A 27026-nucleotide genomic window follows, 5' to 3' on the forward strand; every position below is an offset into this window, starting at 1 on the left:
CACATTAATATGCCATTTATACACAGAATATATAATTTACACACAAAATATGTTATTTTATGTACAAAAATATATTATTTACACAAAAATATATCATTTACACAAATATTGAATGTACACTCAATGAGAATTAAGTTGGCTGACCACAAAATAACGTCTGACCACCTCTCCAACAATGGATTCCTTGTAGGTGTAGATTATTATCATAAATTCATCACTGGACAAACTAAAAGGCATGGAATGAACCTGTTATTGTCTGTGGGAGGCAATTTGCTCACTGGCCCAGTACTGAGTCTGAAACAACCCACCCCTGTAGACAACTAACAAGTCAACCCATTGATAGTTACGTGACTAGAGGGAGAACAGTCACCACTTAAATTCAGAAACATGTCTGAAGATGAGCTTGTTCCCCCAGTACTTAAATTATGGGATCTAGTCACCTTTGGTATCGTCCCTGAACAACCTAGTCCAGATGATGAATGGACATACAAACAATACCTGGACTCAGATGTCTACATGGACAACCAATACTAGGTCAGGCTACCATGGACGCTGAATCATCCTCAACTATCTTGAGGTTATCTTAAAAGGAATTTAGGGCTTAGCTTCCATGCTGCCCGGTCCTCAACCAGGTCTCCTTTTTGTTACACACCCCCATGAAGAACCTGTAGCAGTTGTCTAACTCCCAGGTACCTATTTACTGCTAGGTAATCAGGATGAAGGAAATTTTGCCCATTTGTTTCCGCCTTCACTGGGGATCGAACCCAGAACCTCAGGACTACCAATCCGAAGCGCTGTCCACTCAGCTGTCAGGCCCCCGGTAAATCATTTCATGGCACAAAACCAATTAAGGTCTCAGGTGTTGCACTTAAATAGACAACCTGATAACCTGAAATTGTACCATGACATAATACAACAACAACTCGATAACAAATTTATCGAAGTTGTAACCAGTGATGACCCTAAGGACATTATTAAAGTACTGAAAAATTCAGACACTAACCCTCCTACAAAATATTTAGCTGCTGTGCCAAGACCAGGCAGGATAGTATCTCATTGAATGACTGCCTTCAAACTGGCCCTAGCCTGACACAAAGGCTGTATGACGTGCCATTAAAGTTCGGCATAGGGACTTATGCATACACGGCTGTTATAAGTAAGACATTTCTTAGGATAGGCCTCCAAGAAGAGGACCAAAATTACACCAAGTTCCTATGGATAAAGGATCCTAGTAATCCAAACAGTGAATTAATCCCATACAGGCTTCCTTCAGATTTCTTTAGAGCTACTTCTTCGCCGTTTCTGCTTCAAGCAACCTTAGACATGCATTTGAAGAAGTCCAATTGCCCAAATAATACTGAAATTAGCAATAACCTGTATGTAGAACACTTCCAAGGAACAATTAGCAGTGATAAGGAACTACTTAACATATATAATGAGGTCAATCGAGAGCTGTTTGGAGCAAATGTGCCTCTCCAGTCATGGACCTCATATATTGTAAAATTAAATGAACTGATTGAGTCAGAATTTCCAGACTACCAAGTACCTCATAAGACTAAAGCATTAGGAGTCGAAGGGGAAACAACATCTGACCAATTAATAATAAAATCAGTGGAACCAGAAACTGCCAATCTAACAATGAGGAAACTATTATCCCAAGTCAACAACCCATTGGGACTATTAAGTCCCATATTGATAAATGGGACGTTGATAATGCAGGAATGCTGACAAGAGAAGATAGACTGGGATGATCCACTAACACCTGTCTTGGAAGAAAAATGGCAGGGGTTAGTGAGGAATCTAAGTATCCTAGAGTCTGTCAAGTTCGCTAGAAACAGTACATCAAAATCAATCAATTAAGCTTCATGTGTTATGTGAAGCCTCAGAAAGGCTTAAAGCACAGTAGCCTACCTAGTAACAGGTGAGCAGGCAAATTTGCTCACATCAAATTGCCATTGGCAACTGTGGCAGGTCATTGCCACAACCTGAGTTAACAGCCATACTGCTAGGAGTAAGATTGACTCATTATCTGACCAAAACCTTAAGTAACATTTGACGAAACAGTTGTATAGTCAGATAATGAGGCAGTACTACAGTGGGTGCGAAAATAACAACAGCAAAACTCCTTACATGAGCAATTGCATAAAGGAAATAAGAGAATCCTGCTGACTGCGGGACTGACTGACAGGCTCTAGAGGCCTGACGTTGAAACAAGTATCCAAAACTGAGATGTGGTTCCGTGGACCTCAGTGGCTAGTCAGTGACCAGTGCCTTAAACAAAAGCCACAAGCCATTCATACCAATGTCAGTGCTCCCACTGAAATACCAGACCCACCCAGGACTTTGGTTATTTATCCTATTTGGTACTCTGACCTGAACAAACTATTAGGCGTCACACAAATTGTGCTTTATTTCCTAAAGAAAATAGCAATCAAATATAAATTCCCTAGTCCCTTAAAGTACTGGGTCAAAGTGGCCCAAACCGAAACGTTCGGAATGAATTTTTAAAACGTCCCTAAGAAACTTGAAAAGGATCTGGGGCTTTGGATCGATCGACACAGTTATTGCATTTTAAGGTGCAAGGGGGTCCCTCGCAGCAATAATAATAAGAACTGCCGCACGACAGTACAATATGAAACTTAAATAATACTACCATAATTCTGACGAGGAGCGATCAACTGTTCAGCAGCCTTAAATATTGGATTTCGACGCTTGTTTTTCTCCCCTCCCCCTCCCCCCCCTCCTCAGAATTATGTGGGAAAATTCGACATCATATTCAAACTCTAATGTAACAGCCATCAAATGTTGTTAATATACATTATTTAGTCATACAAAAGTTACAGAAAACAGGGTTACATATTCAAGGTCATACACAAGAGTTAGATTTGTATCACAAATACATAAACCCATTCTTCTATCTGAATCTCGAATGTTACAACATCGGGAGAGGGAGGAGGGAGAGGAAGCTATTGTAAACAGAGGCAGCCATATTAAGAGGTATTGTGAACTTAGAGTCCGACGACAGAGGGCCTCCCATAACACAAATTTACTCAAAGCATGTCCTAAAAAGCAGTGTGACTCCAATTACTAAATATTTGCTTCTGAGACAATCTAACGTCATAATAAGGGAAGATCAGCTTTCAGTATTTCTATTACACATAATTTTGGCCATTATTAGTGTACGAATTTATGGTTATGCTGTAGAGAGACAACACCCACAAGGGTAAGCCTCATTATTATAATAATTTAAGTTCATGTGTAACACCTGTTCAAACATGTAGTCATCAGATATTACGGTGTATTATATCTTCGGGTGGGTGTGACCACATGATACATAGTTGAGTTGGCCACACAAGGACCACCCAGATGCCAAAAATCACTGGAATTCATGTGTCCAGGGGTGTCTGATGTGTGATGACCAGTCAACACTGCCGAAACAGTTGAGGCCAATATATACTTTAACTGAACACTTGTAGAGTAATTTAACATCTTAGCTGAAATTTACCGTTTAATAACAGTAAGATTAAAATAATAAAAAATAACCATTTTAATTTCAAAAATTGTAATTTAATTTTTTTTAAATAATAATAAAATAACCTCTCCCCAAAAATATGTGAAGGGATGTTTACTAGTGACGGTAAATTATAAAATACAGTCGAAGAAATAAATTCAATCTCTTAGAATAATAATCAAATATATCACTGGTAGGCTTCCCCACACGAGTATCCTAGTGCCCAAGTGAATAAAATGTTTATTTCCACGATGGTGTAGTTGGTAATTTATATAAACATGTATATGAATGACATTTGTGTAGATATCTATAGGAGCTGCCTCGAATAGACCTTCTGGAGTACTTCTTTATTATTAAATTATTTTGGAATATATACAGCATTAAAAATAATTTATGAAGCTAAACAAGATATGCTCTATAAAATAGAGCATATTTTGATATTTGATATTACATTTATATGGCTCAGCAACGCATGTGTGTTGCTGAGCCACAGCAACCTTCCCCTGTCTTCCAGTCCTCCCCAACCAGTCCCCGTCCCCTTGTACTCCCAACCATTCCTCACTCCACCGTCCTCCCAACCAGTACCCACTCCCCCATCCCCTCATCCTCCCCCGCCATTCCGCCCTCCCTCGTCCCTTTGTCCTCCCCACCATCCCAAACTCCCCCGTTCCCTCGTCCTTCTCCACCATTACCCCCTCCCTTGTCCCCTCGTCCTCCCCACCATCTCTCACTTCCGTCCCCTCGTCATCCCCACTCTCTCGTCCGATGCCTTCCCAAATGGTCTGATGTTCCCATCAGAAAATTGGGAACATCAAGTGATCTGATGTTCCCATCACTGAAATGTAAGAAAAAAGTTAGAAAATGAAATGAAAAATGAAAAAATATAAAAGAAAATAATACTCACGAGATGAACGATATGGTAAACAACACAGCTCAATTCCAATGCAATGTCACACAAAAAAATTAAATCAAAATGAAAATATATCGAAATCAATGAAAATGGAATTTATCATGGAAATCGGAAACATTGAAATGAAATCGTAACATATTTAGTATTGCGTGCGTTGCTCTTACGTGTAACAGATGGCACTGATTTAAAAAAAAAAAAAAAATTCCTGGCACAGGTTTGGCATGTATATAGTAGGTATATAAAAACACGCACCTATTCAAATGCAATTTTGTGTCAAAATTTCAAAGCAATCGGTAAAGTGGTTTGGAAGATTTATCTCATAAAAAACACATGAAAAACACAGTTTTTCAAAAGAAGCATGTTTTTTCCCAACATAGACATGACATCTATATAGTATGTATATAAAAACTCACTTGTATGCAAATGGAACATTTGTTTGAACATTTCAAAGTAATCGGTGAAGACTTTTCAAAGATTAGCGATTTTGAACAAACGAACATTTACATTTGTATTTGTATAGAAGATAGCTTATGTTGCTCATATGTGCAACAGATGACGCAGTTTAAAAAAAAGGCATGTTTTTTACCTGTCACAGGTGTGACATCTATATAGTAGGTATATAAAAACACGCACGTATATGAATGGAACGTTGTCAAAATTTCAAAGCAATCAGTGAAGAACTTTCGGAACTTTACAGCGTGTGTTGCTCTTACATCTAACAGAGAGTGCAGTTTTTATAAAAATGAATTATTTTTAATGTCACAGATGAGGTATGAATATAGTAGGTATATAAAAACACCCGCCTAATCGAATGCAACGTTGTGTCAAAAATTCAAAACAATCGGTAAAGGGGTTTCGAAGAATTGACTCACAGAAAAAAACACAGTTTTTCGAAAAAAGGACGTTTTTTCCCCTCACAGACGCGACATCTATATAGTATGTATATAAAAACCTGCTTGGATTCGAATGGGACGTTGTGTGAAAATGTCAAAGCAATCGGTGATGAACTTTCGGAGATTAGCGATTTTGAACAAATGAACATTTACATTTTTATTTATATAGATGTGTGAATCATCGCAATACTCAAAAGTATGGTGTTCTTATTAGTGATTCAATTATTATGTTCTTAAAGCAATAAACATAGTTTTGCAGTTATTACACTATATACACACATTATATATAAGTATCTAAATGTTTTGTTCACCACAACTGTACAACTAAGATGATATAGTTAGTTCAGGCACTAAGAGACATCGCTACACACACACACAGTCAGCTGGCGGCTGCCTCCCTCACACACTCAAGATCAGGTGCACTAAAATTTCTCCCTCAACAATTCTGTTTGTAGTGTTATTACACTATATACACACATTATATATATATATATGTATCTACATGTTGTACGCACCGTAACTGTACACCTAAGTTTGTAGGGTGCCCAAAGAGCATAGTGGCCACCCTCTACACAGCTTGACAAGTCATACAGACAACGCCACCTCCGTCACCCAAATGACTCCTCTTAACAAAATCCTTTTGCAGTTATTACGCTAATGCACACTTTATATATATGTATCTACATTTGTAATCACCATAATTAACCACTGACCTGGTACGGTGAATGCAGACAATAACAGGTGGCCACACAGTCAGAACTCTCCCTCCCTCCCTCAGCATTACTCCTCCCACACAACGCTAATTATCTCAACAATCCTGCTATTATCACAACAATCCTGCTATTATCACAACAATCTTGCTATTATCACAATCCTAATCATTTTTATCACAACAATCCTTCTATTATCACAACAATTCTGCTATTATCACAATCCAGGTCATTTTTATCACAGTCAGGGGTAATCTGTAATATTGTCATCGCTAAATAATAGCAGTTACATATTATTTTGACATTTTTAGGCGATGCTGTGGTCACAAGCTGAACAGCAGTGCTGTTAGCTCATGCTGCGTGCACCAGCCTTGGTTGCTCCCACAGTACTGTAGGCTCTCACACCTGAGAACATTGCCCACGATTTTTTTTTAAACATGGCGTCTGTTTACAAGAGCCCTGAAGAAGCTTATGTGAACCCCGTGTAGCCGCCGGCCGTTTGAATCGTGCCTAGCACACTATGGCGTATATATACGCTATAGGGTGACAGGAACCCTATGGGGTATGCCATAAGGCACTGAGCGCATGGCGTATATATACGCCATGCGCTCGGTGAGACATGTTACTCTTTACACACAGAAATCACAATAGCGGGATGCATCAAATGAACAAATCCACAAGGGCCGTGACGAGGATTCGAACGTACGTCCAAGAGCATCCCAGACGCTGCCTTAATTGACAGGCACAGGCTGCCTTAATTGACATAGCTGTAGTAGTAGTAGTAAGTAGTAGTTGCTGTAGTAATTTTCTGTAGACACTAAGCTAGTAAAAAATCTTCCTTATGAATAAGTACATCTAGGAATGGCAAACATTTATTAATTTCAGTCTCCATAGAAAATTTTATAGAGGTGACTTGATCATTATGTTTAGCTACAAATTCGTCTGTGTTTACATCTGTAGGCCATATACACAAAATATCATCAACATATCTAAACCATGGAATGATTCCAGGGGTAATTTTTGAAACAAATTTAATTTCAAAGAATTCCATGTACAAGTTTGAAAACAATGGCGATAAAGGATTTCCCCAATGTCATTCCAAAAGTCTGTAAATAATACTCATTATTAAAGGTAAATTCACATTCAGCTAGAGGTGTTGAAGTGAACAAAGGTCGCCTCACACCAGATGGTCCGGGAGTTTGCATGGCGTCAGCATAGGCAGGACCTGTGACATCATTTATGTCTGGAGCGTGCCGCAAGTGTTGAGATACTGTTGCTGTTTGAGGCCAATCTTCCGGGTCCCAGCGCAATAGGGCCCAAATTGCCACCTCGTGGAACTGTAGCAATGTTAGCTTTTTTTGATCAGTTGTGTTGTATTTGTACAAAACAAAGGCATTATGCAATGTCATTTGCAGGAAATAAAACGTTATCTTTTTGGTCCATTTGTGAGTTTTCCTGGTAATATGGTAATACCATTTGATCGAAGTGGTCTACACCTTTCATGAACTTATTGTACCATGCAGCCTAATGGTGAGAAAGAGAACCTCATGGCGCGCAGTTTGAAACAAACCCAAAGTAAATTGGATTAAAATTGAATTTTATACAAATATTTTTTATGAGGACATAATTTTATGTCCACATTGTGGAAGCGGGTAGCCGAAACAGGCCTCCAGGTTATGTCTTGATCCGCATAAAGTGTTAATGCATAACTTAACAAGATTGACAACAATTTCAACAGAAAGTGGTAAAACATGGCTCATTAGTTCATGAGCAAGATGATCAAGAATATCATAAACTGGCACCTTTCTAATCAAAGAACAAACGTCAAAACTGATTAACTATAAATCAGGAGTGACAGGAACACTATTCAATTTGTTAACTAATTCAAGAGAATTGGTCAAATGAGAAGAGGAAATAGTTCCCAACAATGGGGACAAGATATTTGTTGGGATTGAGTACTACAGATGTTGGAGGTAGCATGTTTGGAGCAGATGCTCTTTTGTTTATGATCTTGTTAATAATATTTCATGTACCTGATAATTGTTTTGTGGTTTTGTTATTGGATGAGAATAAAACCATGTGGACGAAGATTGTTTCTCTTCAGCTTTAAACCATAACAGTGGCGACGAGGATTAAACATCTCGGGCAGAGAGCCTGGGTACGAGACGTGGTTTGAGGATCCAGTGAGAGCAGGGTACGTCGTGTGGACGAGTGGACGCTTCGCATACAACAGTGGAGTGTGCTACCACCGTGGCCATGGCTGCGCTGCTCATGTCAATGGAGCCGTTAAACACTGCCAAGATCTCGTTGGACCTGTGGCTCAGCCTGCTGGAAGCAAACTTTCAGTACCGGGAGATTTAGGAGGACGCCAACAAGAGAGCGGTACTCTCTAACGGTTTCACTGGGTTCTGAAGAGTATAGTGTTTTCGGAAATTTGTGTGCACCTGAGCTATCCCACACGAAGACCTATGTAGACCTGATTGCCCTTCTTAAACGTCAGTATGTGGTGAAACCATCATATCACAGGAGTTTGATGGATTTCCTGAAGAGGACGAAAAAGCAGCAGGAATCCGTACAGGATTTATATGCGGAATTGAAGACTTTGGCTAACCACTGCAACTTCGGAGCACGGTTGGACGGCAGGGTTAGTGACCAGGGGCCAGATTCACGAACGCACTTATGCAAGCACTTACGAACGTGTACATCTTTTCTCAATCTTTGGCGGCTTTGTTTCCAATTATTAAACAGTTAATGAGCTCCGAAGCCCCAGAAGGCTGTTTATAACAATAACAACATTTGAATGGGAAGTTTTCATGCTTGTAAACTGTTTAATAAATATAACCAAAGCCGTCAAAGATTGAGGAAAGATGTACACGTTCGTAAGTGTTTGCGTAAGTGCTTTCGTGAATCTGGCTCCTGTTGTTCATGGCAGTGGAAAAGGAGAATTATTTCCATAACCTGGAGGCAGAAAACTTGGATCTACAATCGATAATATCATGGACAGTGCTCGAGAAGATATTGAACCTGGAAAGGGTTTTTGGAAGTAAGACTTCTACTCAGGAAATTATGGTCGTACAGGGCCAGACCAGATGTAAACACTGTGGATACAATCACATAAGTAGCAAGTGCAAATTTAGTGCCTATATATATATGTAACTTTTGTAACAAGGAGGGACACTTGCAGAGAGTGTGTAAGGAATATCTGAACAGGAACAGCAAGGCCTGGGAGAGGAGACGACCAGGGAATGCAGGAAGAAGAGGTAGTAGTACTGTGGTCAAGGCAGTAGAGGAAGGGAAATCGTCTGAAGAAGCTGCAGGTGAGGAAAACCGACTATATTCGTTGAAAGAAACGGTATGTTCAGTGAAGTAACAAGTGGTGAATTTTGTAATTAATGGGAAGTTAGTTCCCTTGGAACTGGACACTGGTGCTGCAGTGTCAACATTGTCTAGAGCTTGGGCAGATACCTTGCAATTGAATGTAAAACCTGGTAAAAATCATTAAGTGCTTATGATAATGTACCGATTAAGGTCTATGGCAAGGTGTCGGCAAAAGTAGGTTATAATGGAAAATAAATTGTCCACGATTTTTATGTAGTGGATTCACATAATCCTAGCCTATGTGGTTAGGATCTCATGAAAAAAGTGGGAATTTTCTTGGCGGGCCTAGATGAATTGTCGATAATTAAAACAATTAAAAGTGCCGAGCAAATGTTAGATAAATATTCAGTGGAGGTAGTTTAGTTCATTTATTATGCACCCCATACCCATCTTGTGGGCGGTAGGGGAGAGGGTTACAGAGGCACATAATGGGCTCAGGGACTGAACCCCACAATTCATTTAGCTAAGCAAGTTACAATCTTGATGAGCTATTTACAAGTCAATATAAGTCGTCACATCAACAATGGGTTCGAGATCGACCACAAGTACTGTTTCTAAATTAAGTAACTGACAAATGTGGAGAGCTAGTGTCACAATTGATATGTTTGTCCTGCACACCGCCCCCCATCCAGTGGGCAGCGGTGGATAGGTTACAATCACTTAGTTACTTCCTACAGTTAGCAAACTGGGGATATTTGGCTAAAATTTCTGGTAGCAGATCATTTTGAATGAAATATTTGCACATCGTTGGAACCTTGGTTATAGTATTGTCTCTAAATTCACGTATCTTTTCGCACTCCATCACATATGATGGAGGGTGTGCGAATAATTTTGTTGACACAGTTTACATTTGGATCTCTGTCTACATCGGCAGATAATGAAAATTCCCAGAGATACTTGTAACCGAGCAATAGTAACATCTAGAAGTCTGCTGATTTTATTGTATGATCCATAGATGTGTGGCTCCTCTTGCATGATAGTATGATGATAGATAGAATTACTGGTGTCAATTTCACTTTGCCTCAGATCTACAAGATCTTGTTGAAGTTCTCGGTGTACTGCTGGTGGAAGCAGATAATTCACCTGAAAAGTGGGGCTTCACTTAAATTTTTCAAGGCACGAACAGTGCCGTTTCATTACAAGCAGTTGGTAGAATCAGCCCTGGAAAAGCATGTGGAAGAAGGTATCTTAGAGCCAATTACACATAGTGAGTGGGCAGCCCCAATTGTACCAGTGTTGAAGGCAGATCAGAAATCCTTGAGAATCTGTGCAGACTTCAAGGAACTGAATAACCGCATACACTGTGAGGCGTACCCTCTACCCAAGATAGATGAGTTGTTGTCAGAGGTCTGCATGGGGACAATTTTTTCTAAGATTGACCTGAAAGGTGCTTACTTCCCCCATGCACTCGAGCAATGTCAATAGGCCGTTCTCCCTCATCGCCCTTACTTCATTACACACAGAAATCACAGTTGCGTGATGCACCAAATCCTTGTCACGGCCCTTGTGGATTTATTCATTTGATGCATCACGCAATTGTGATTTCTGTGTGTAATGAAGTAAGGGCGAAGAGGGAGAACGGCCTATTGACATGGCTCGAGTGCATGGGGGGGAGTTGTGTAAAACCCTTGTTTGTGCCTCAGAGAGGCTGCAGGATCCAGTAAGTTCAGTAGATCTTCGATTTCAACTCCTTTGACCATGGCGTAGCTCAGTCGATTAAGGCAGCGTCTGAGATGCTCTCGGACGCAGGTTCGAATCGTCGTCACAGCCCTTGTGGATTTGTTCATGGGGGAGTCATACCCTCTCGAGGATGACAGCTCAGTCGGCGTATTCTTCTAGTCCACCAACTGCCTCACACCTTCCCAGACTGTCTTCTCCAAACAGTAGCAAATACTGGCTGACCTACAGCCTACTCTACTCTAACATAATAAGAAAATATACTAATGACATATATATGTACCGGCCTATATATCAAGGGGTATTGGGAGCGAAATAATGATCTATCCTAATCACTCCTGTCCACGATGGCTATCCTCCGATGGTAGAAGGTACACGGGTCCTAGGTAGCTCTCGGCATTCTGGTAGTGTGCAGGCGATGAGTCACAATAACGTGGCTAAAGTATGTTGACCAGACCACACACTAGAAGGTGAAGGGACGACGACATTTCGGTCCGTCCTGGACCATTCTCAAGTCGATTGAGACTTGACAATCACAATCGACTTGAGAATGGTCCAGGACGGACCGAAACGTCGTCGTCCCTTCACCTTCTAGTGTGTGGTCTGGTCAACATTCTGGTAGTGTATTACAGGTCCTCATGTGTCGTGGAGAAATCGCATCTTCACCGTACCAGGGTTCGGGTTTTCCCAACTGGTCCAACCAGTGGTCACTGAGCATGTCACTGTACACACACGCTCCTTCAACGAGACGTTTTCTCAGGGATCCGGATGCAGTGTCTTCCCTCCAAAACCTCAATAGATGTGACCCAGTCACTGCAGCGCTGCACGTCGTACTAGAACGGACTCATGGGCGCCAGATTTGCCCTCCCAGAGTCGTCGCACACCTTCAGTCGCCGACTAATATCCTCAAATTCTTGGCACTCCTTTGGCCACTAAACATGACTTTTTCGTACTCCCCAGGAGAACACTGTCTTTTGCGAGAATGGTAGACTGCGATGGCTGCTTAAAATTCACTGAGCGAGGCTCCCAAAACCTCTAATCTCGGGAGCTCACTGACGCATTTCTGCTCGCATCAAAAGTCTGTGTAGTTCTGCATGCCAGCACAGGGCCAGGTCTCCCGGTGACGTCACTAGCATGCGTGCCATTTCGGGCAGGTTATTAATCCAAATTCTTCCCTGGAATACAACCCGCCAATTCGTTTAACAACCAGGTACCCATTCACTGCTGGGTGATCAGAGGCAACAGTTAAGGATTGGCACCCAGTCAGTCCTCCCTGGCAAGAATACGACCCCGTCCATAGTGTTCGCGAAGCGCCGGGTAAGTGTTTTATCCACTGCACTACCGGCACTGTTAATGTTTTTGTGACTTGCTGTGAAGTCCGCGCACAAGCGATTGGTCCTGGATCGATTCCCAGCGGCACTTTTGGGCACTTTCCCTTATACCTGATTGCTCAGGAGTTTTGGCTTCATCCTGGGTGCAGTGAGTCATTTGCGAGGAGAACCTCGACAAGTCTATTAGGCACTCAGTCCTCAACGATGTGTAACCATATATGTAAACATATATAAGAAAATACATCATTTAAAACATCGGTTATTTTACAGAGGAGCATTGCACGTCCCCGTACACAAGTGTAGGGAAGACGTGTCTGCTGCTGGCTCTTGGTGACCCGCTCCCCTGGGCCGCTGCTCGTCAGTATTGTGCTGCGAGGGGCGGCGACCTGGCTACCTTCACTGACGCCAACACCTACGCTGAGTACCTCGCTTTTGTCAACACTGTCAGTGAGTATTAACGGCAGGAAAGTTACAGTAAGAACAGCTTATACCAAAACTTGACACATTAACAATGTCTCTCGTCTAACTAATACACCACAGTACAACGCACTGTACAACGTCAGAGGTAAACAAACATTACCAAACACTAGTAATTACCTACCATCAGAAACCAACGCTTCATAAGACAAGGTCAACAGTGCTTCTCCTGATTGTCACATAGATGTGTTTACTCTCTTCTTGCAAGCTGCCCCTACCCAACCGTGTCCCTCACTATACCCCGTGTGTAGTCCACACTCCCTCCCTGCTTCCCCACACACTATCCTGTGTGTAGTCCACACTCCCTCCCTGCTTCCCCACACACTATCCTGTGTGTAGTCCACACTCCCTCCCTGCTTCCCCACACACTATCCTGTGTGTAGTCCCCACTCCCTCCCTGCTTCCCCACACACTATCCTGTGTGTAGTCCACACTCCCCCCCCCCCCATGCTTCCCCACACACTATCCTGTGTGTAGTCCCCACTCCTGCACTCCTTAAGGCGACGTCCATTACCTTTTAGTATGACGATCTTGACACAGTGGTTGTAGAGCTCGAACACAACTTGCTAATGAACTATGGAGTGGGCCGTCACTAGTCCAAGTCTTTAACCCTTCAGCAAGAGAACACTGTAATCTTAAGGCAAGAAAATATTATAATCTTTAAACATTTTGCAAAGATTTTGAGTCCTCTGTTTTGTTTGTATAATCATATTTTCAACATTTTACTGATGTATGTTTTTTAAGATGTTAATGAAGGGCTTTTGCGATCATCGACTAAACACATTTACTTCAATTTTAATTTAAGGTAATTGGCCGACAGTTCGACACAAATGATATATCCTCATTCCTTAAAATCTGTATCACATGTTCCACCCTCCACAATTTCAGTACTTTGTTCGTCATTAATGATTTAAAAACAATGCAAGACAATGACTTGCTCAGGTCACCGTAACATTCTTCAAGGTCTAAATCTTGTACTGAGAAGTACATATATCTTTTTTTTTTAGAAGACATATTTGTCTTCATATCTTGTACAGGAAACTTTATGTGCTTTAATTTTTATATTTCTAACGCCTTCCCTAGTAACAACTAGGGACAGAACGACGTGTTAGACTGAGGCAGCGGTTCACCTGACAGAGAAGAGTTCGAGGAGAGAGCCGCAGGTAGGGCCTTGATGATACTTAACAGGAAAGGTAGAGAAATCTAGGCTGCTGAGAAGTCTCAAGTAAGATATATAGACAGCGACTCTTTGTTCGAGGTTTCATAGGATACCTATAATATGGAATAGATGTACTTTCCTGAGGCTGGTATTAGTTACATGGGAAATAGAACGGAACAAGTCTGCCTCTGGTTTGGAAAGAATGAAGGGTTGCCAAGGGTTGAAATGATTCTAATTTGCACTAGATATGCAAAGGCAGACAGATAGAATCTCCTGAACTGTCTACTTCCCTCCCTCCCTCCGGTACCGTCTGCCTCCTTCACTCCTTCCTCTTCTGCCTCTTCCAGTGGCAGAAGATGAACGAGTAACATACAATCATCGTTATCGACGTTGAGTCGACTTCTATAACGACCGAAATATTTGTCCAACTCTCGTTTAACAATTAAACCCTCATTTCATACTTCGTAGGTCGTTGGTATTCTTAAAGGAGCCTTTCCTTCTTAAGGAGGGGCGTGGGGGTCGACCCCAACCACACTAGGACACTCGACATACAATCGCAACCCACCATGCAAAGTTACATCAGGCTAACCCCTAAACGTCTGGCCTCCATCCTCGGACAAACATAGACATTCCATTTTATAAATGTTAATTAATATTAATAATCCCTCATGTCTCTCACCCTCCCTCTCCATCCCTCACCTCCGACTGCTTTCTTCCTCTAACTTCCTACACTCTCTCGCTCCTTTTTCTCCCTAGACTTCCTGAAATTTCCCTCCCCCCCCCTTCCCCGACCAGTACTCCCCCACTCAACTATTTCCCCACGTAAGTACTCACCTGTACACCTATACGTACATCTGTAAGTACACCTGTAAGTACAACCCCCGCAAGTAAGTGCTTGCGGGGGTTGAACGTTGGCTCTTTGGTCCCGCCTCGCAACTGTCAATCCACTGATCTCTCAACTGTCAATCAAGTGAATGTCAGCATTCAGTGACACTCAGTGTTCACTACAGCCTTTAAGTCCTCAGCAACACCAAAACATTTTACAGATTCGGAAAATGCCGCCGTTGGAGTGTGGCTTGGAGGGTCAGATGAAGCTCAGGAGGGAGTCTGGACTTGGGTCACTGGAGAACTGATGCCTAAAGGACCACCTTTCTGGGGATCAATTAACGGGTGAGAATATCCTACATAATTATTTATTACTTATTTTTAATTTATAATATTTAAACAATCAACTGTAACAATTATAGTTTTCCTTAAGTCCTAGCATCTCTGTTTGTAAAGTTGAACACTCGTTTAAGAATCTCCAACCAACTACAGAATTTCCTGCCTTAACTGCAGCTCCGGATCCTTGTCCCTGCTGGTCAACTGATCCTTCTGTGAAGAATGTGAAGTCGTCAGATGCCAAGTTTGCTTATATAAGCTGTATACCTATTATATCACTGAATGTTATTATGTTTGTATCCTCAGTGATCCATGGCAAAATAATTAGTACTGTGAGCTGTTATTTATTTACGGCCCCCACGACGGCAGTGGTGCTGAGCATGCCTCGACATTCCCCTGATGGTAAAGGTAAAGCATTAGCGATGTATACTCCGCCTGTACTCGGATATTAGCGTACTTTGCATCTGATAAACTCACTGGTGTACAACTGTCTGGGAAGATCCTTCAGGCGAGCACCGTTCTCACCTCACACACACCCGTGGCACAAACACGATGCCCTCTCCAAAACTCGTGCCCAGTTGGGCAAAGATATCTTCTAGTGACTTCTGATGGAGCAGAACTTAACTGCCCTCTATGCCCTGAGGGCACACCCGGAGCCCATAAACTACGGGCACTTCTCGGCCAAGCCGGCGTCGGATACCATCTCATCGCTTGGAGAACCAACCGAAAAACGGAAAAATCTATCAACTTCCTAGTGACCTCAGCCGGTGAATGCGCCAAGCTTTGTAACAGTACAAGCCGTTGAAGGGAAATACCAAAGTACCTTATTGATTCCAAATAAGTAATATTGTGTTCTTTGCTCTGGCTGTCCCTAGGCAGAGCACAGCAAATCTAGGTGACCATTCGTCGTTTAGGTGGAAGCTGGAAGGAGAGAATTATGAGAAGAAAGCGCAAAACCATTACGAATGTATAGTACTTGGAAGAGGTCAGGATAAGGATTTGGAATGGAACGGGAAAAGGAATGGTCCCCAACCACTTGGACGGTCCGGAATTGAACACCGACCTGCATGAAGCGAGACCGTCGCTCTACCGTGCAGCTCAAGTTATTGGGCACCAAGCAGGATCCAGCACACTGACGTTATTGTGGGGTTTTTACTTTTCAACACTCTTTCCTGATCGAATCCATTACACAAAATATGAATTAAAAAACCTTCAGTAAGCTTCTAACTGAGATCTTATTAATCTTTCAACTCTGAAGGTTCTGATAATTAATAGCAAGTAACAGCAAGTTACGGGTCCTCTGGTAGGTTAGGAGGGCAAGAAGTTCTCCTAAGGTTTCAAAACAGCATGAAAACTGTTAATTGAATGTTTCTTCTCCTAACCTAACCTAGTAAGCCGGAGGACTCAAACAGAAAAAGAGACAGTACGTCACTTTCGTGAGCGGAATTCAGTTCATATTCCATCCATTTTTCGTCATAGTGCGCATACGAGCGAAAAGCGACGTTATTTTAAGAGGACGGGTTATTTGTAGAGGGCGAGGCTACCTCTTAGCTGTGTGCAGCTCTAGAGTTGAGGGATGATCCCAACCTTTATCTTCCAGCCTTCTTGTGTCTCATTAATGGAAGCCCATGACTGCAATGGCATATTAGCTCCCTTCAATTCATGATTTGCCTCCTGATATATATTTAACAGTTTGGATTCACATTTGGCTGTCCCCTGAAAATGTTCTACATCAAGATTTTTGCTAATTTCAGCCTTGTAAGGACTGTTTGAGTTTTTCAGATGGGTGTTCCGTGTTGCTTGTAGCAAGAATGGAGAAGACGTTTCTTCAAAGAGAAAAGAAGAAAACGATAATTTACAGTGTGACTGTTCTCGTCTTCAGGGTTCTTTACCCTTGAGAGTTTTGTGTAGTGATAATCTTCCTCCTGGATACCTACTCTTAGGAAAACTTTGTTTATGCCTGCTATATAGGCAAATTGATTTACTTTAAATTCAACAAGACATCATACATCTTTTGAGTTAAACTTGGACCTGTTTGTAAATAGTCGTGAGGAAATCTCCCAGGAGGAATTTATTTATTTATTTATTTATTTAATGATGTATTTAATTTCTAATTTATTTCTTAAGAACTAATTTCTAATTTATTATTTAATTTATTTTCATAGCCTCCCTTCACAACCTGGGGGGTTATTTAATAATATAACCTACCAAATTAAGATTAATAGTTTGGTAGAAAACTGCTACTACTGTAGTTATTAATCTACTATGGTTAGTTTTAAACAGAACACAGCTTAGCTATTAGATAGAATGTAGTTTGTTTAATCAGCCATGCACACGTCCTGATCATATAAGTCGCGTCGTCTCCTGGTTGAGCATGCTGGCGTCAGGACGTGTTCATGCAGAACCAAGTAATTCTTTGCTGTTATCTCCTTCCCCTCAATTTCACCTGTGAGTTGATTACATGGTAAATATCGCAACAATATATGAAGCATATAGCAAAAGAAAGGAGGTTATAATTTAATGATCATGATCATAGGAAGTCTGGGAAGCCTGGGAAGTCCACTCCAACGGAAGACGGGACGTGTGTTTCCAACCACGTAATTGGTCGTATAAGTGTCGCAAGATGTCCGAACAACGTGGGATGAATCGATGATAAAAATTCACTACGCCAAGAAATTATTACAACTTCTTTGGAGTGGATGGGCGTGGAAATATTTTGATTGCCTCGATTTTCTTCTCTAGTGGTTGGACCCCTGCTGCTGACACACGGTGTCCCAAGAAATCCAGCTCTGGAACATGGAAAATACACTTTTCAGAGTTGAGCTGCAAGCCGAAGTTTCGCAGACGGGTGAGAAGGAGACGGAGGTGTAGCAGATGTTCTGTCAGGGATGTACTGGCCACCAGCAGATCGTCAATGAAGGCATAGCAAAAAGGAAGGTCCTTAAGTTCTTAACTACTTGGTCGATGAAGCGTTGGAATGTCTTTGGTTGCATTCCGTAGACCAAAAGGCATCCAGACGAATTCAAACAGTCCAAAAGGCTTTGTGATTGCTGTTTTCGAAATGTCTGCCGGTTCCACCAGGATCTGGTGAAATGCCCGCACAAGGTCAATTTTCGAAAAAAAACGGTTGTGTTGCTCAGTCTCTGGGAGAAATGCTGGATGTGTGGTATTGGGTAGCAATCCGGCAGAGTACAAACGTTGAGAGCCCTGTAGTCCTCGAAAGGGCGCCATCTCCTGGGGGCTGTTTTCGGGACCATATGGAGAGGTCAAGCCCATGGACTGTTTAAAGGGCGGATTATTCCTGCCTCCTGTAGCTTGTTGAATTCAGCACGTGTTACCGCCAGTCGTTCTGGTGCCAGGCGGCGTGGTCTGGCGAAGGTAGGTGCTCCTCTTCTAGTAATGTGATGCGTAATCGTATGTTGCACTTCTGGTCGAGGGCTGGTGGATTGGGTCACATCTTTAAATTCATCCAAGTGTGCTTGAAGTTTCATAGATACGACTGGGGTGACGCTGTTAACTTGTGTAGAGGTACTCGGGGAGGCTCGAAGTACTGCATCTTTATCCGTGATCCGGCCTATACTCCTCTTCACATACCATAAAACAGTCTAAGGAAACTACTCCAAGCTTGTACTAAAGAGGCACCCTTCTTGAGCCCGGATGGACACATGTATAAGCAAGTAGATGGGGTCGCCATGGGTTTTCCCCTAGGTGTCCTGTTTGCAAACTTCTACATGGGTACCATCGAGCAAAAAGTCTTAGTCGACATGAACTTGAAACCGGCCATATACTGCAGGTATGTTGACGACATTTTTACACAGATACCTGATGTCAGACATCTGCAGGAGCTGAAGGAGGCATTTGAGCAGAATTCTGTGTTGCTTTTCACTTACGAGATGGAAAAGGATGGGAAGCTGCCCTTTCTAGATGTAACAGTCATAGAAAGGAGCGGAGTTTTCCACACTGCAGTCTACACTAAGGAAACAAACATAGGAATGTGCCTGAATGCCAACAGTGACTGCCCGGACAGGTACAAGAGGAATGTTGTTAACGCTTATGTCGACCGTGCCCTCAGCCACAGCTCAGAATGGAAGCAAGTCGACGAAGAACTCTGTAGGGTAAGGCAGGTCCTAGTCAACAACGGCTTCTCCAATGGTTTCGTGGAAGACATCATAAGAAGGAAAGTGAAACGCCATGCAACCTCTGAAGAGACAACTAACACAACACCTATACCCCCTATTAGACTATTTTACAGGAACTTCTTTTCCACAGCCCATAAAACGGAGGAAAGGGTCCTGAAAGATATTGTCAGTAAAAACGTGATCTCTACAGACAAAAATCAGAAGATACAACTGACAATTTACTATAAAACCAAAAAAACGGCCAGCCTACTCATGAGAAACTCTCCAGAAACAAAGAAGAACGTTTTAAAAGAGACCAACGTCGTCTATGCCTTCAAATGCCCTCTTGGGGATTGTAAGCCTCAAAGAACTCAGTATATAGGCAAGACAACAACATCTCTTTCCAGGCGTTTAACGATGCATAAGCAACAGGGCTCCATTAACGAACATATAGCCTCTTCCCACAACCAAACCATCACCAGAGAAATCTTAGCAAACAACACAGAAATCATCGATAGATACAGCGATAGCAGGCGGGTCGACGTCTGCGAGGCACTACACATCAAGAAGTCAACACCAGCAATCAACAGCCAATTAATGCACAACTATATTCTACCCACTTTAAGACTCCGCTCCAATATAGAAGCATACTTAGAAGTCTGCGTACATGCAGACTACAGGTGACGCGTAAGATCCACGGGAGTGGCGTATTGACAGGATCAACCTTCACACATCCGTCCACCTTGACGTGTCGTGTCAGACTGATGGCGCCGCCGTGGCGCTATGACCTGGACCCCAATGTCTTCGTGATGTCATACTTGCCAAGGGAGGTGTTCATTGGCTCCCTGTGCCACATCGCTGTCGGTGACCAATCTGGTGCCACTGACGTCACACAGTTTTGGCGGCAAAACGAAGGGGCCAGCGCCATATTGGCTTCCTAAAAAGCCTATATCACAGGCCAAAATACTTTTCTTTCACGAATTTCTCTCCACCTCGAGAACACTACACTCTCCCACATATATCAAACTGATGCCCGCGACGTAGAGAACGCTCCGGTAAAGCGGACATGACTCTTACAGCAGGCGTGGGAGAAATATAAGGGGGGTGAACACCGTCACAGTTGTTCTATTCTTATGTGAATTGCTTCAAGAATTTGTAATCTTCTTGCATCTTGGGTTTTGTCTATTATGCAGGTATTCTTGTTCAACATTTCTCTTATTAGAGTGATGTCATGGGCTTGTCTCATGTGATTCCTAGGGGCACCGGATTGAAGATGGCTTGTCAAACGCCTCGTCAGCTTGGTCGACGTCATACCTATGTACTTATATTGAAGGTTACATCCTTCGTGGGGGCATGTGTACATATATACAACGCTTGACTGCTGTAGAGGGTTCTCCGTCGGCTTCTGGCTGTTTTTGATAAGGAGTTCGGAAGTCTTCTTGGTTTTGTAGAATATTATCAGGTTTATGTTTTGGTTAGGAGTAGTGCTTTTTACTCCTTTACGGATTATTTCTTTCATTATTCCTTCCTCATTTATATGTTCACTGTGCATGGTTGATTTGTAATATAATTTTATTGGAGGTGTTGTGGTTTCTGGATTATACCAACGGTCCAAGTGTCTTCTTATAGCAGCGTTTATTTCTGCGTTGCTATATCCGTTGTTCACCAATACCTGAGTTACTCTTTCAAACTCTCTACTCACGTTGCTCCATTCAGAGTAGTGGGTAAGCGCTCGACGAATATAAGCATTGAGAACACTGGCTTTGTATCTTTGGGGGCACTCACTTCTACCGTTCAGGCATAATCCAATGTTGGTGGGCTTGGTATATACGTTGGTGCTTAAAGAGGTTCCTGTTTTTGTTATTAGTACATCCAAGAATGGCAGACTGTTATTTTCACAATTTTCATGTGAAATCGGAGTACTGACTCTCTCTCTAGATGTCTTTGTAGGTCAATTAGTTCATCTGAGTCTTTTACTATTACGAATATGTCATCTACATAACGGCAATATACAGTTGGTTTTTGTCTGCTACTGAAGACCCTGTCTTCGATGGTACTAATAACATAAACAGGTACCTCTTTAACCTTAACCTCTAATGAACCATGGAGGTTCGAAACGTTGTGCAAGTTGTATAAATAAGTGTAATACATTCTATAGTAAATCACTTTTTTTCTTCACGTTAAAAGTACGAAAATGAGTTTTGGAGAACTCCTATTTCAACTAAGCCCTGATGTTAAGAAAAAAAAAAAAAAAAAAAAAAAAAAAAAAAAAAAAAAAAAAAAAAAAAAAAAAAAAAAAAAAAAAAAAAAAAAAAAAAAATATATATATATATATATATATATATATATATATATATATATATATATATATATATATATATATATATATTGTGTGGGGCAGCCGTAGCAGGCGGTCGTGCAGGGGGTTGGGTCCCACATTTGTGCCCATTCAACAAGGATAACAGTGCCTGAGGAAGTCAAGAATCGACTCATGTCTGTGTTAATACCTGCTGAAGACTCTTAGTGGGTCGAGGAAGCCTACCTCTCCAGCAGTGCAACAGAATCAACTGTAAAAGGTGTGTTGTCCCGGCGGGAGGCGTGCTAGGGAGGGGAAGGACACAGCCTTGGGTGAGGGTTATCTCAGTGCCTCCATAAACAACAGCCTCCAGGCGGGGAGGAGGCCTCATGTGGAGGGGGGGGGGAGTGAAGGGGAGGCTCACAAACCTGCTTGTATTCCAGCAGACTTATAAGTGAATGTGTGCGTCTTTTCAGATGAACGGTGAGTTTGTAGTGATAAACATAATGCACCTGTGAAACTTTGTGTTAATTGTGTGTGACCGCTGCCTGTGGCGGGACCCCTACCCCCCTCTCCCTAGCCTCCCGCAGGCTTCGTCAGCCCACCCAGCAACCCACTCCCGGCGGCTGACCCGACGACCATCGTCCACACCACGCCCACTGTCGACCAACGCCCACCACCACCTCCCACGCATCGTCACCCAACTCCCACCGTTACCCCACTCCCACCGGCACCCCACGCCCACCGTCACCCCACGCAACCCTACGCCCAACGCCACCCCACGACCACCGTCACCCCACGCAACCCTACGCCCACCGCCACCCCACGCAACCCTACGCCCACCGCCACCCCACGCCCACCGTCACCCCACGCAACCCTACGCCCAATGCCACCCCACGCCCACCGTCAGCCCACGCCCACACACGTCACACGCCCTACGGCTCCCTCACCAGGAAAGGGTGGAAGGACACATGTGGTGGGGTCAAGAGACTGGGTCACCAGTGTGCCAATAAGTGCTTGAAAAAGATAAGTTGAATCCAGTCCTGTGGTGACTGGACCATTGTGAGTATCGTGTTGAGTGCACCACACCCAGTGTGCCAGGACACATTCACCAGTGTTTAGTGACAAAAGCAAATTATCCAAGTGTTAAGTGCCACATCAACTCTCTCCCCCACTCCCAGTGAGGGAATTGTCTCCCGTTCCCCCACTCCCCTTGTGTAGTGTCTTCCCCCTCCCCCGTAGTGAGGTGCAGTATCTTCCGTTCCCCCGCCCCCACCTCCCACTACCAGGTGGTCGCGCCTTCCCCTCCCCGGCCCCCCTCCCAGACGGGGCCATCGCAGCTTCCCAACCCCCCCACCCACCCACCACCTCCACGAGCCCACCCACCCCAGACATGACGCATGGTATAGGAGACAACCTCGTCCCCCCCAAGCCAGGAGGGAAAGACAAATACTCCAGTGCATGGTGACAGTCTGCACCTGCACATTTTACCAGGTAAAATATTCGAAAAAATTATCAATCAGAGACTGGTGAAGTACATGGAAGAGGAAGGGAAGTATAACACCAGGCAGCATGGGTTTAGAAACCGCAGAGGGGCCCATACAGCTATAGCCCTGATCTACGAGCATATAACCAACGCAGTGTCGAAAAAGATCAGTGTAATATAGTGCTTAGGGACGTCTCGAAAGCCTTCGACAAAATGTGGCACACAGGCCTAAAATATAAGATATCTGAACTAGGGCTTCCTGAGAGATTTACCGCTACTCTCTGCAGCTTTATAGACAATAGAACTGCTAGGCTTAATATCGGCAGCTACTTGGGTGACGTAATAGAACTGAAAAGTGGAGTACCACAAGGAAGCTGCCTCTCCCCCACTCTATTCAACATATATACAGCTGACCTACCCCAACCCCAACATGGAGAATACATCACATACGCTGATGATGTTACCCAAATAATATGCCAACCGGGCCCATCAAAGCCGCTACTAGCCAACAAGACCAAGGCAGCAATTGAATTCATAAACAACTTTGAGAAGCAATGGAAAATTAGCACCAACAAACAAAAGTTCCAAATAATACACATTGCGAAAAGAAACCCGGACCCCATCATCCTTGATAACCAGCCGATCCAATATGCGGAGGTAGGCAGAAAACTGGGACTTATGATAAATAGAACAGGAATACAAATTCATGTAAGGGACCGACTAAACAAAGCCAAAGCAGCATTAGGAAAACTGAGAAGATTCCAAAGCCTCAGTACTAACATTCAGATCCACCTATATAAGGCTCTAGTTCGGCCGCATCTAGAATATCCCCCAGTACCACTACACACCATAAAGAAAACTAACATGCAGAAACTGCAAGCAGTACAAAATAAGGCGCTAAGGAGAGCAGCAAAACACCGTCCACCATATGATCAGACAATCCAGGAGCTCCACGAACTCCTGAACATACAGCCACTAAACATCAGACTGCAGCACCAAGCCATCAGGGTATGGAACACCATCGAAATGTTAGAGGACCCTATGTTTGAAAGATTACTCCAAGATGAGACGCCCCGCTCCTACAGCTGGTGGCCCAAGAGCCTCGATTCTCTGGACGAAAACCCCGTCCCACAGTATATAATCCCCAGATGAGTTATATATGTATATATATGAACAGTTCATATATGTGTATGTATGAACAACTCGATAAATAATATGTATGACAACTCGATAAATAATAATAATAAAATAAAGAGCCTTAAACAGAATAACATGTGTGGAAGCATCGGAGTGTGTATATATGAATGCTACACAGTATTCATCTATGAACATCCATATATGGTGAAACACATGTGAAGAACCTCTCACACACTCACAGCTCCCTGACAAGAGGGAGCCAGCTTAGCTTAGCTGCCAACACCCACACATGGTGTCAGCAAGGCGGACAGCCCGCCTACTTTCATACCTCTCACTGTATTTCCCACTTCTATACTTCCCTTCACCTATGCCTCTCCTTCCTCTTTACTCCCCCCCCCCCAAAAAAAAAAAAAAAAAAAACAGTCACTTTACCTAAGGGGATGGCAGAAGAGGCCGCTACCAGCCAGCTCACCCCTCCCGAAGCCAATCAAAGGAGAGGCACATGCACTGTTTGTGTGAGCAACATCAGCATCAACTCGGTCTCCAGAGTCATACGCCAGCATGGTGACTGTCCTGGGTCAGTGAGGCCTCCCGTGGGAGGAGGCAGCACTCAGGAGCCTGTTGCACCAGTACAAATCGCAACAGATTACATTGCAACAGACGACCTGCTAGAGGCAATTAAAGCAACGTCAACCAGGAAACTCGCCCACATCCCAAAGGCCTCTCGCCCATTTGCTGCCGGGAAATACACGGACCTCATCGCAAAAGTCAACAGAGGGTCAAATAACCTTGATGCACCTGATACCATCAAAGCCTGGCACAATCTGCTACTTTTTGGCAATGCATGCTTAGGTGTACCAGACAGAGGAGGCAAGACACTGGCCTCATCCGTCAATAAAGCAATTAGGGATTTCCCTAGGACTGACAACCTAGTCCGCCTCCCCAAACACACCAAACACCGCCGAGGCAGACCAAGTACGACAATCAGCGACAACAGAAAATTAGGTACCCAAGTCAGCAAGAAAATTGAAGAGGGCAATACAGTCGGGGCAGTCAGGTTGATCACAAGTGAGGACAAAATTTTGCCCTGGGATGAAACCACAGCCCAAGCACTGAGAGAAAAACACCCTCTCAGGGCCGTAGGTGGACCTCCCCCACAGGTCAGGCTCGCCCCTAACCAGGAACCTCTCGTCCTCCGGGAGTCAGAGGTTTATAAAGCTATCGTTTCATTTCCCCCAGGCTCCTCAGGAGGCTACACAGGGGTAAGACCTCAACATGTGAAGGAAATGGTGACCCCTGTTCTTGGCCCAGCTGCAGAAGCGCTCCTGACAGAAATCACAACGTTTGTCAACAACTGCCTCGCCGGGTTAATCCCTGGTGAAATCAAACCATTCTTCTTTGGTGCATCCCTATGTGCCCTGAAAAGGAAGGGGGGGAGGGATCAGACCCATTGCCGTTGGTAATACCCTTCGCCGCCTAGTTGCAAGGGCTGCTGTCAGAAGTATCCGAATGGAAGCAGCCACCATGCTGCAACCCAACCAGCTGGGGTTTGGAGTCCCCCAAGGCTGTGAAGCAGCGGCTCATGCTGCACGAGCCTACATTAGCTCTCTTACTGAAGACCAGGCAGTAGTAAAATTAGATTTTAAAAACGCTTTCAACTCGGTCAAAAGGGAAGCAATCCTCACTGCAGTCCAGGAACATTGCCCAAGCATTCTCCCGTTTGTGTCAGCAGGCTACAGCAAAGACTCAACCCTCCTGTTTGGCAAACATGAAGTCACCTCAGCAGAGGGAATTAAACAGGGAGACCCACTTGCACCCTTCCTCTTTTGCATAGCGGTTCGAGAAATTACAACCAGACTGTCCAGTGAGCTCCACATCTGATTCCTGGATGATGGCACTCTGGCAGGCACACAAGATTCCCTGCTGGAAGACCTGCAGAGAATGTAGTTGTGACAACTATATTCTACCCACTTCAAGACTCCGCTCCAATATAGAAGCATCAAGAAATGTGGGCCAATAGGCCCTCTGCAATTACTTCCATTCTTACCTTCAATACCCATTGTTTCGTGTTCTGGCTTGTGTTGAAAGTTTGTTTTCACCTCATCCAAAACTGCTGTAACATATCACCTCACCCAAATGCAGGTATAAAAATTCGAAGATGTTTAAGCTCTATTCAGTTATAAGTTGTGTGTGTGTGTAAACTAAGTCTTTGAAAATGTAATAAGTTTTACGAAACGCGCTCAAGTGTCGCGCCAGACTAGAAATAAAAATGAATTTTGGAGAATTGATTTTTCATTTACCATCAACAGTGAAAAGAAACATAAGAAAGATCGAGAAAATTCGTGTTAGAATTATTAATCTTACTTTTTCGGTCATATTTAATAATATCTGTCTACAGGAAAGACTGCTACCAAAATATATATATATATATATATATATATATATATATATATATATATATATATATATATATATATATATATATATATATATATATATATATATATATATATATATATATATATATATATATATATATATATATATGGTCGAGTATACAGAAGTTTGCCGGTGATAATTGGCGAGCAATGGTGTGACAGTGACTTGAGTGCACTGAGAGTTGGTACAGTATCTCACAAGTGTCTGTTCTAAGCCACACATGAAAGTAGACTGATTATTACTCACTATTCTGCTGCTTATATGCTCGGACAACACCTCATCATTCTCCAAAGGTTGGCAGAAATATTAACTGGAAGTAGGGAAAGGTTTGAATTCCATAATT

General features: G+C 43.0%; 1 protein-coding gene across 1 annotated transcript in view; it reads left to right on the plus strand.

Moving 5' to 3' along the window:
- The window catches only part of LOC138350214 (uncharacterized), a 94155-nt gene that overhangs the window by 66643 nt on the left and 486 nt on the right, over positions 1-27026 (plus strand). Inside the window, exons 4-5 of the mRNA XM_069300562.1 lie at positions 12681-12857; positions 15093-15216. Coding sequence (XP_069156663.1) covers positions 12681-12857; positions 15093-15216 — 301 coding nt within the window. The remainder of the gene's footprint in view (positions 1-12680; positions 12858-15092; positions 15217-27026) is intronic.

The sequence above is a fragment of the Procambarus clarkii genome, chromosome 44, assembly GCF_040958095.1.
Source record: "Procambarus clarkii isolate CNS0578487 chromosome 44, FALCON_Pclarkii_2.0, whole genome shotgun sequence".
NCBI classification, from domain to species: Eukaryota; Metazoa; Arthropoda; class Malacostraca; order Decapoda; family Cambaridae; genus Procambarus; species Procambarus clarkii.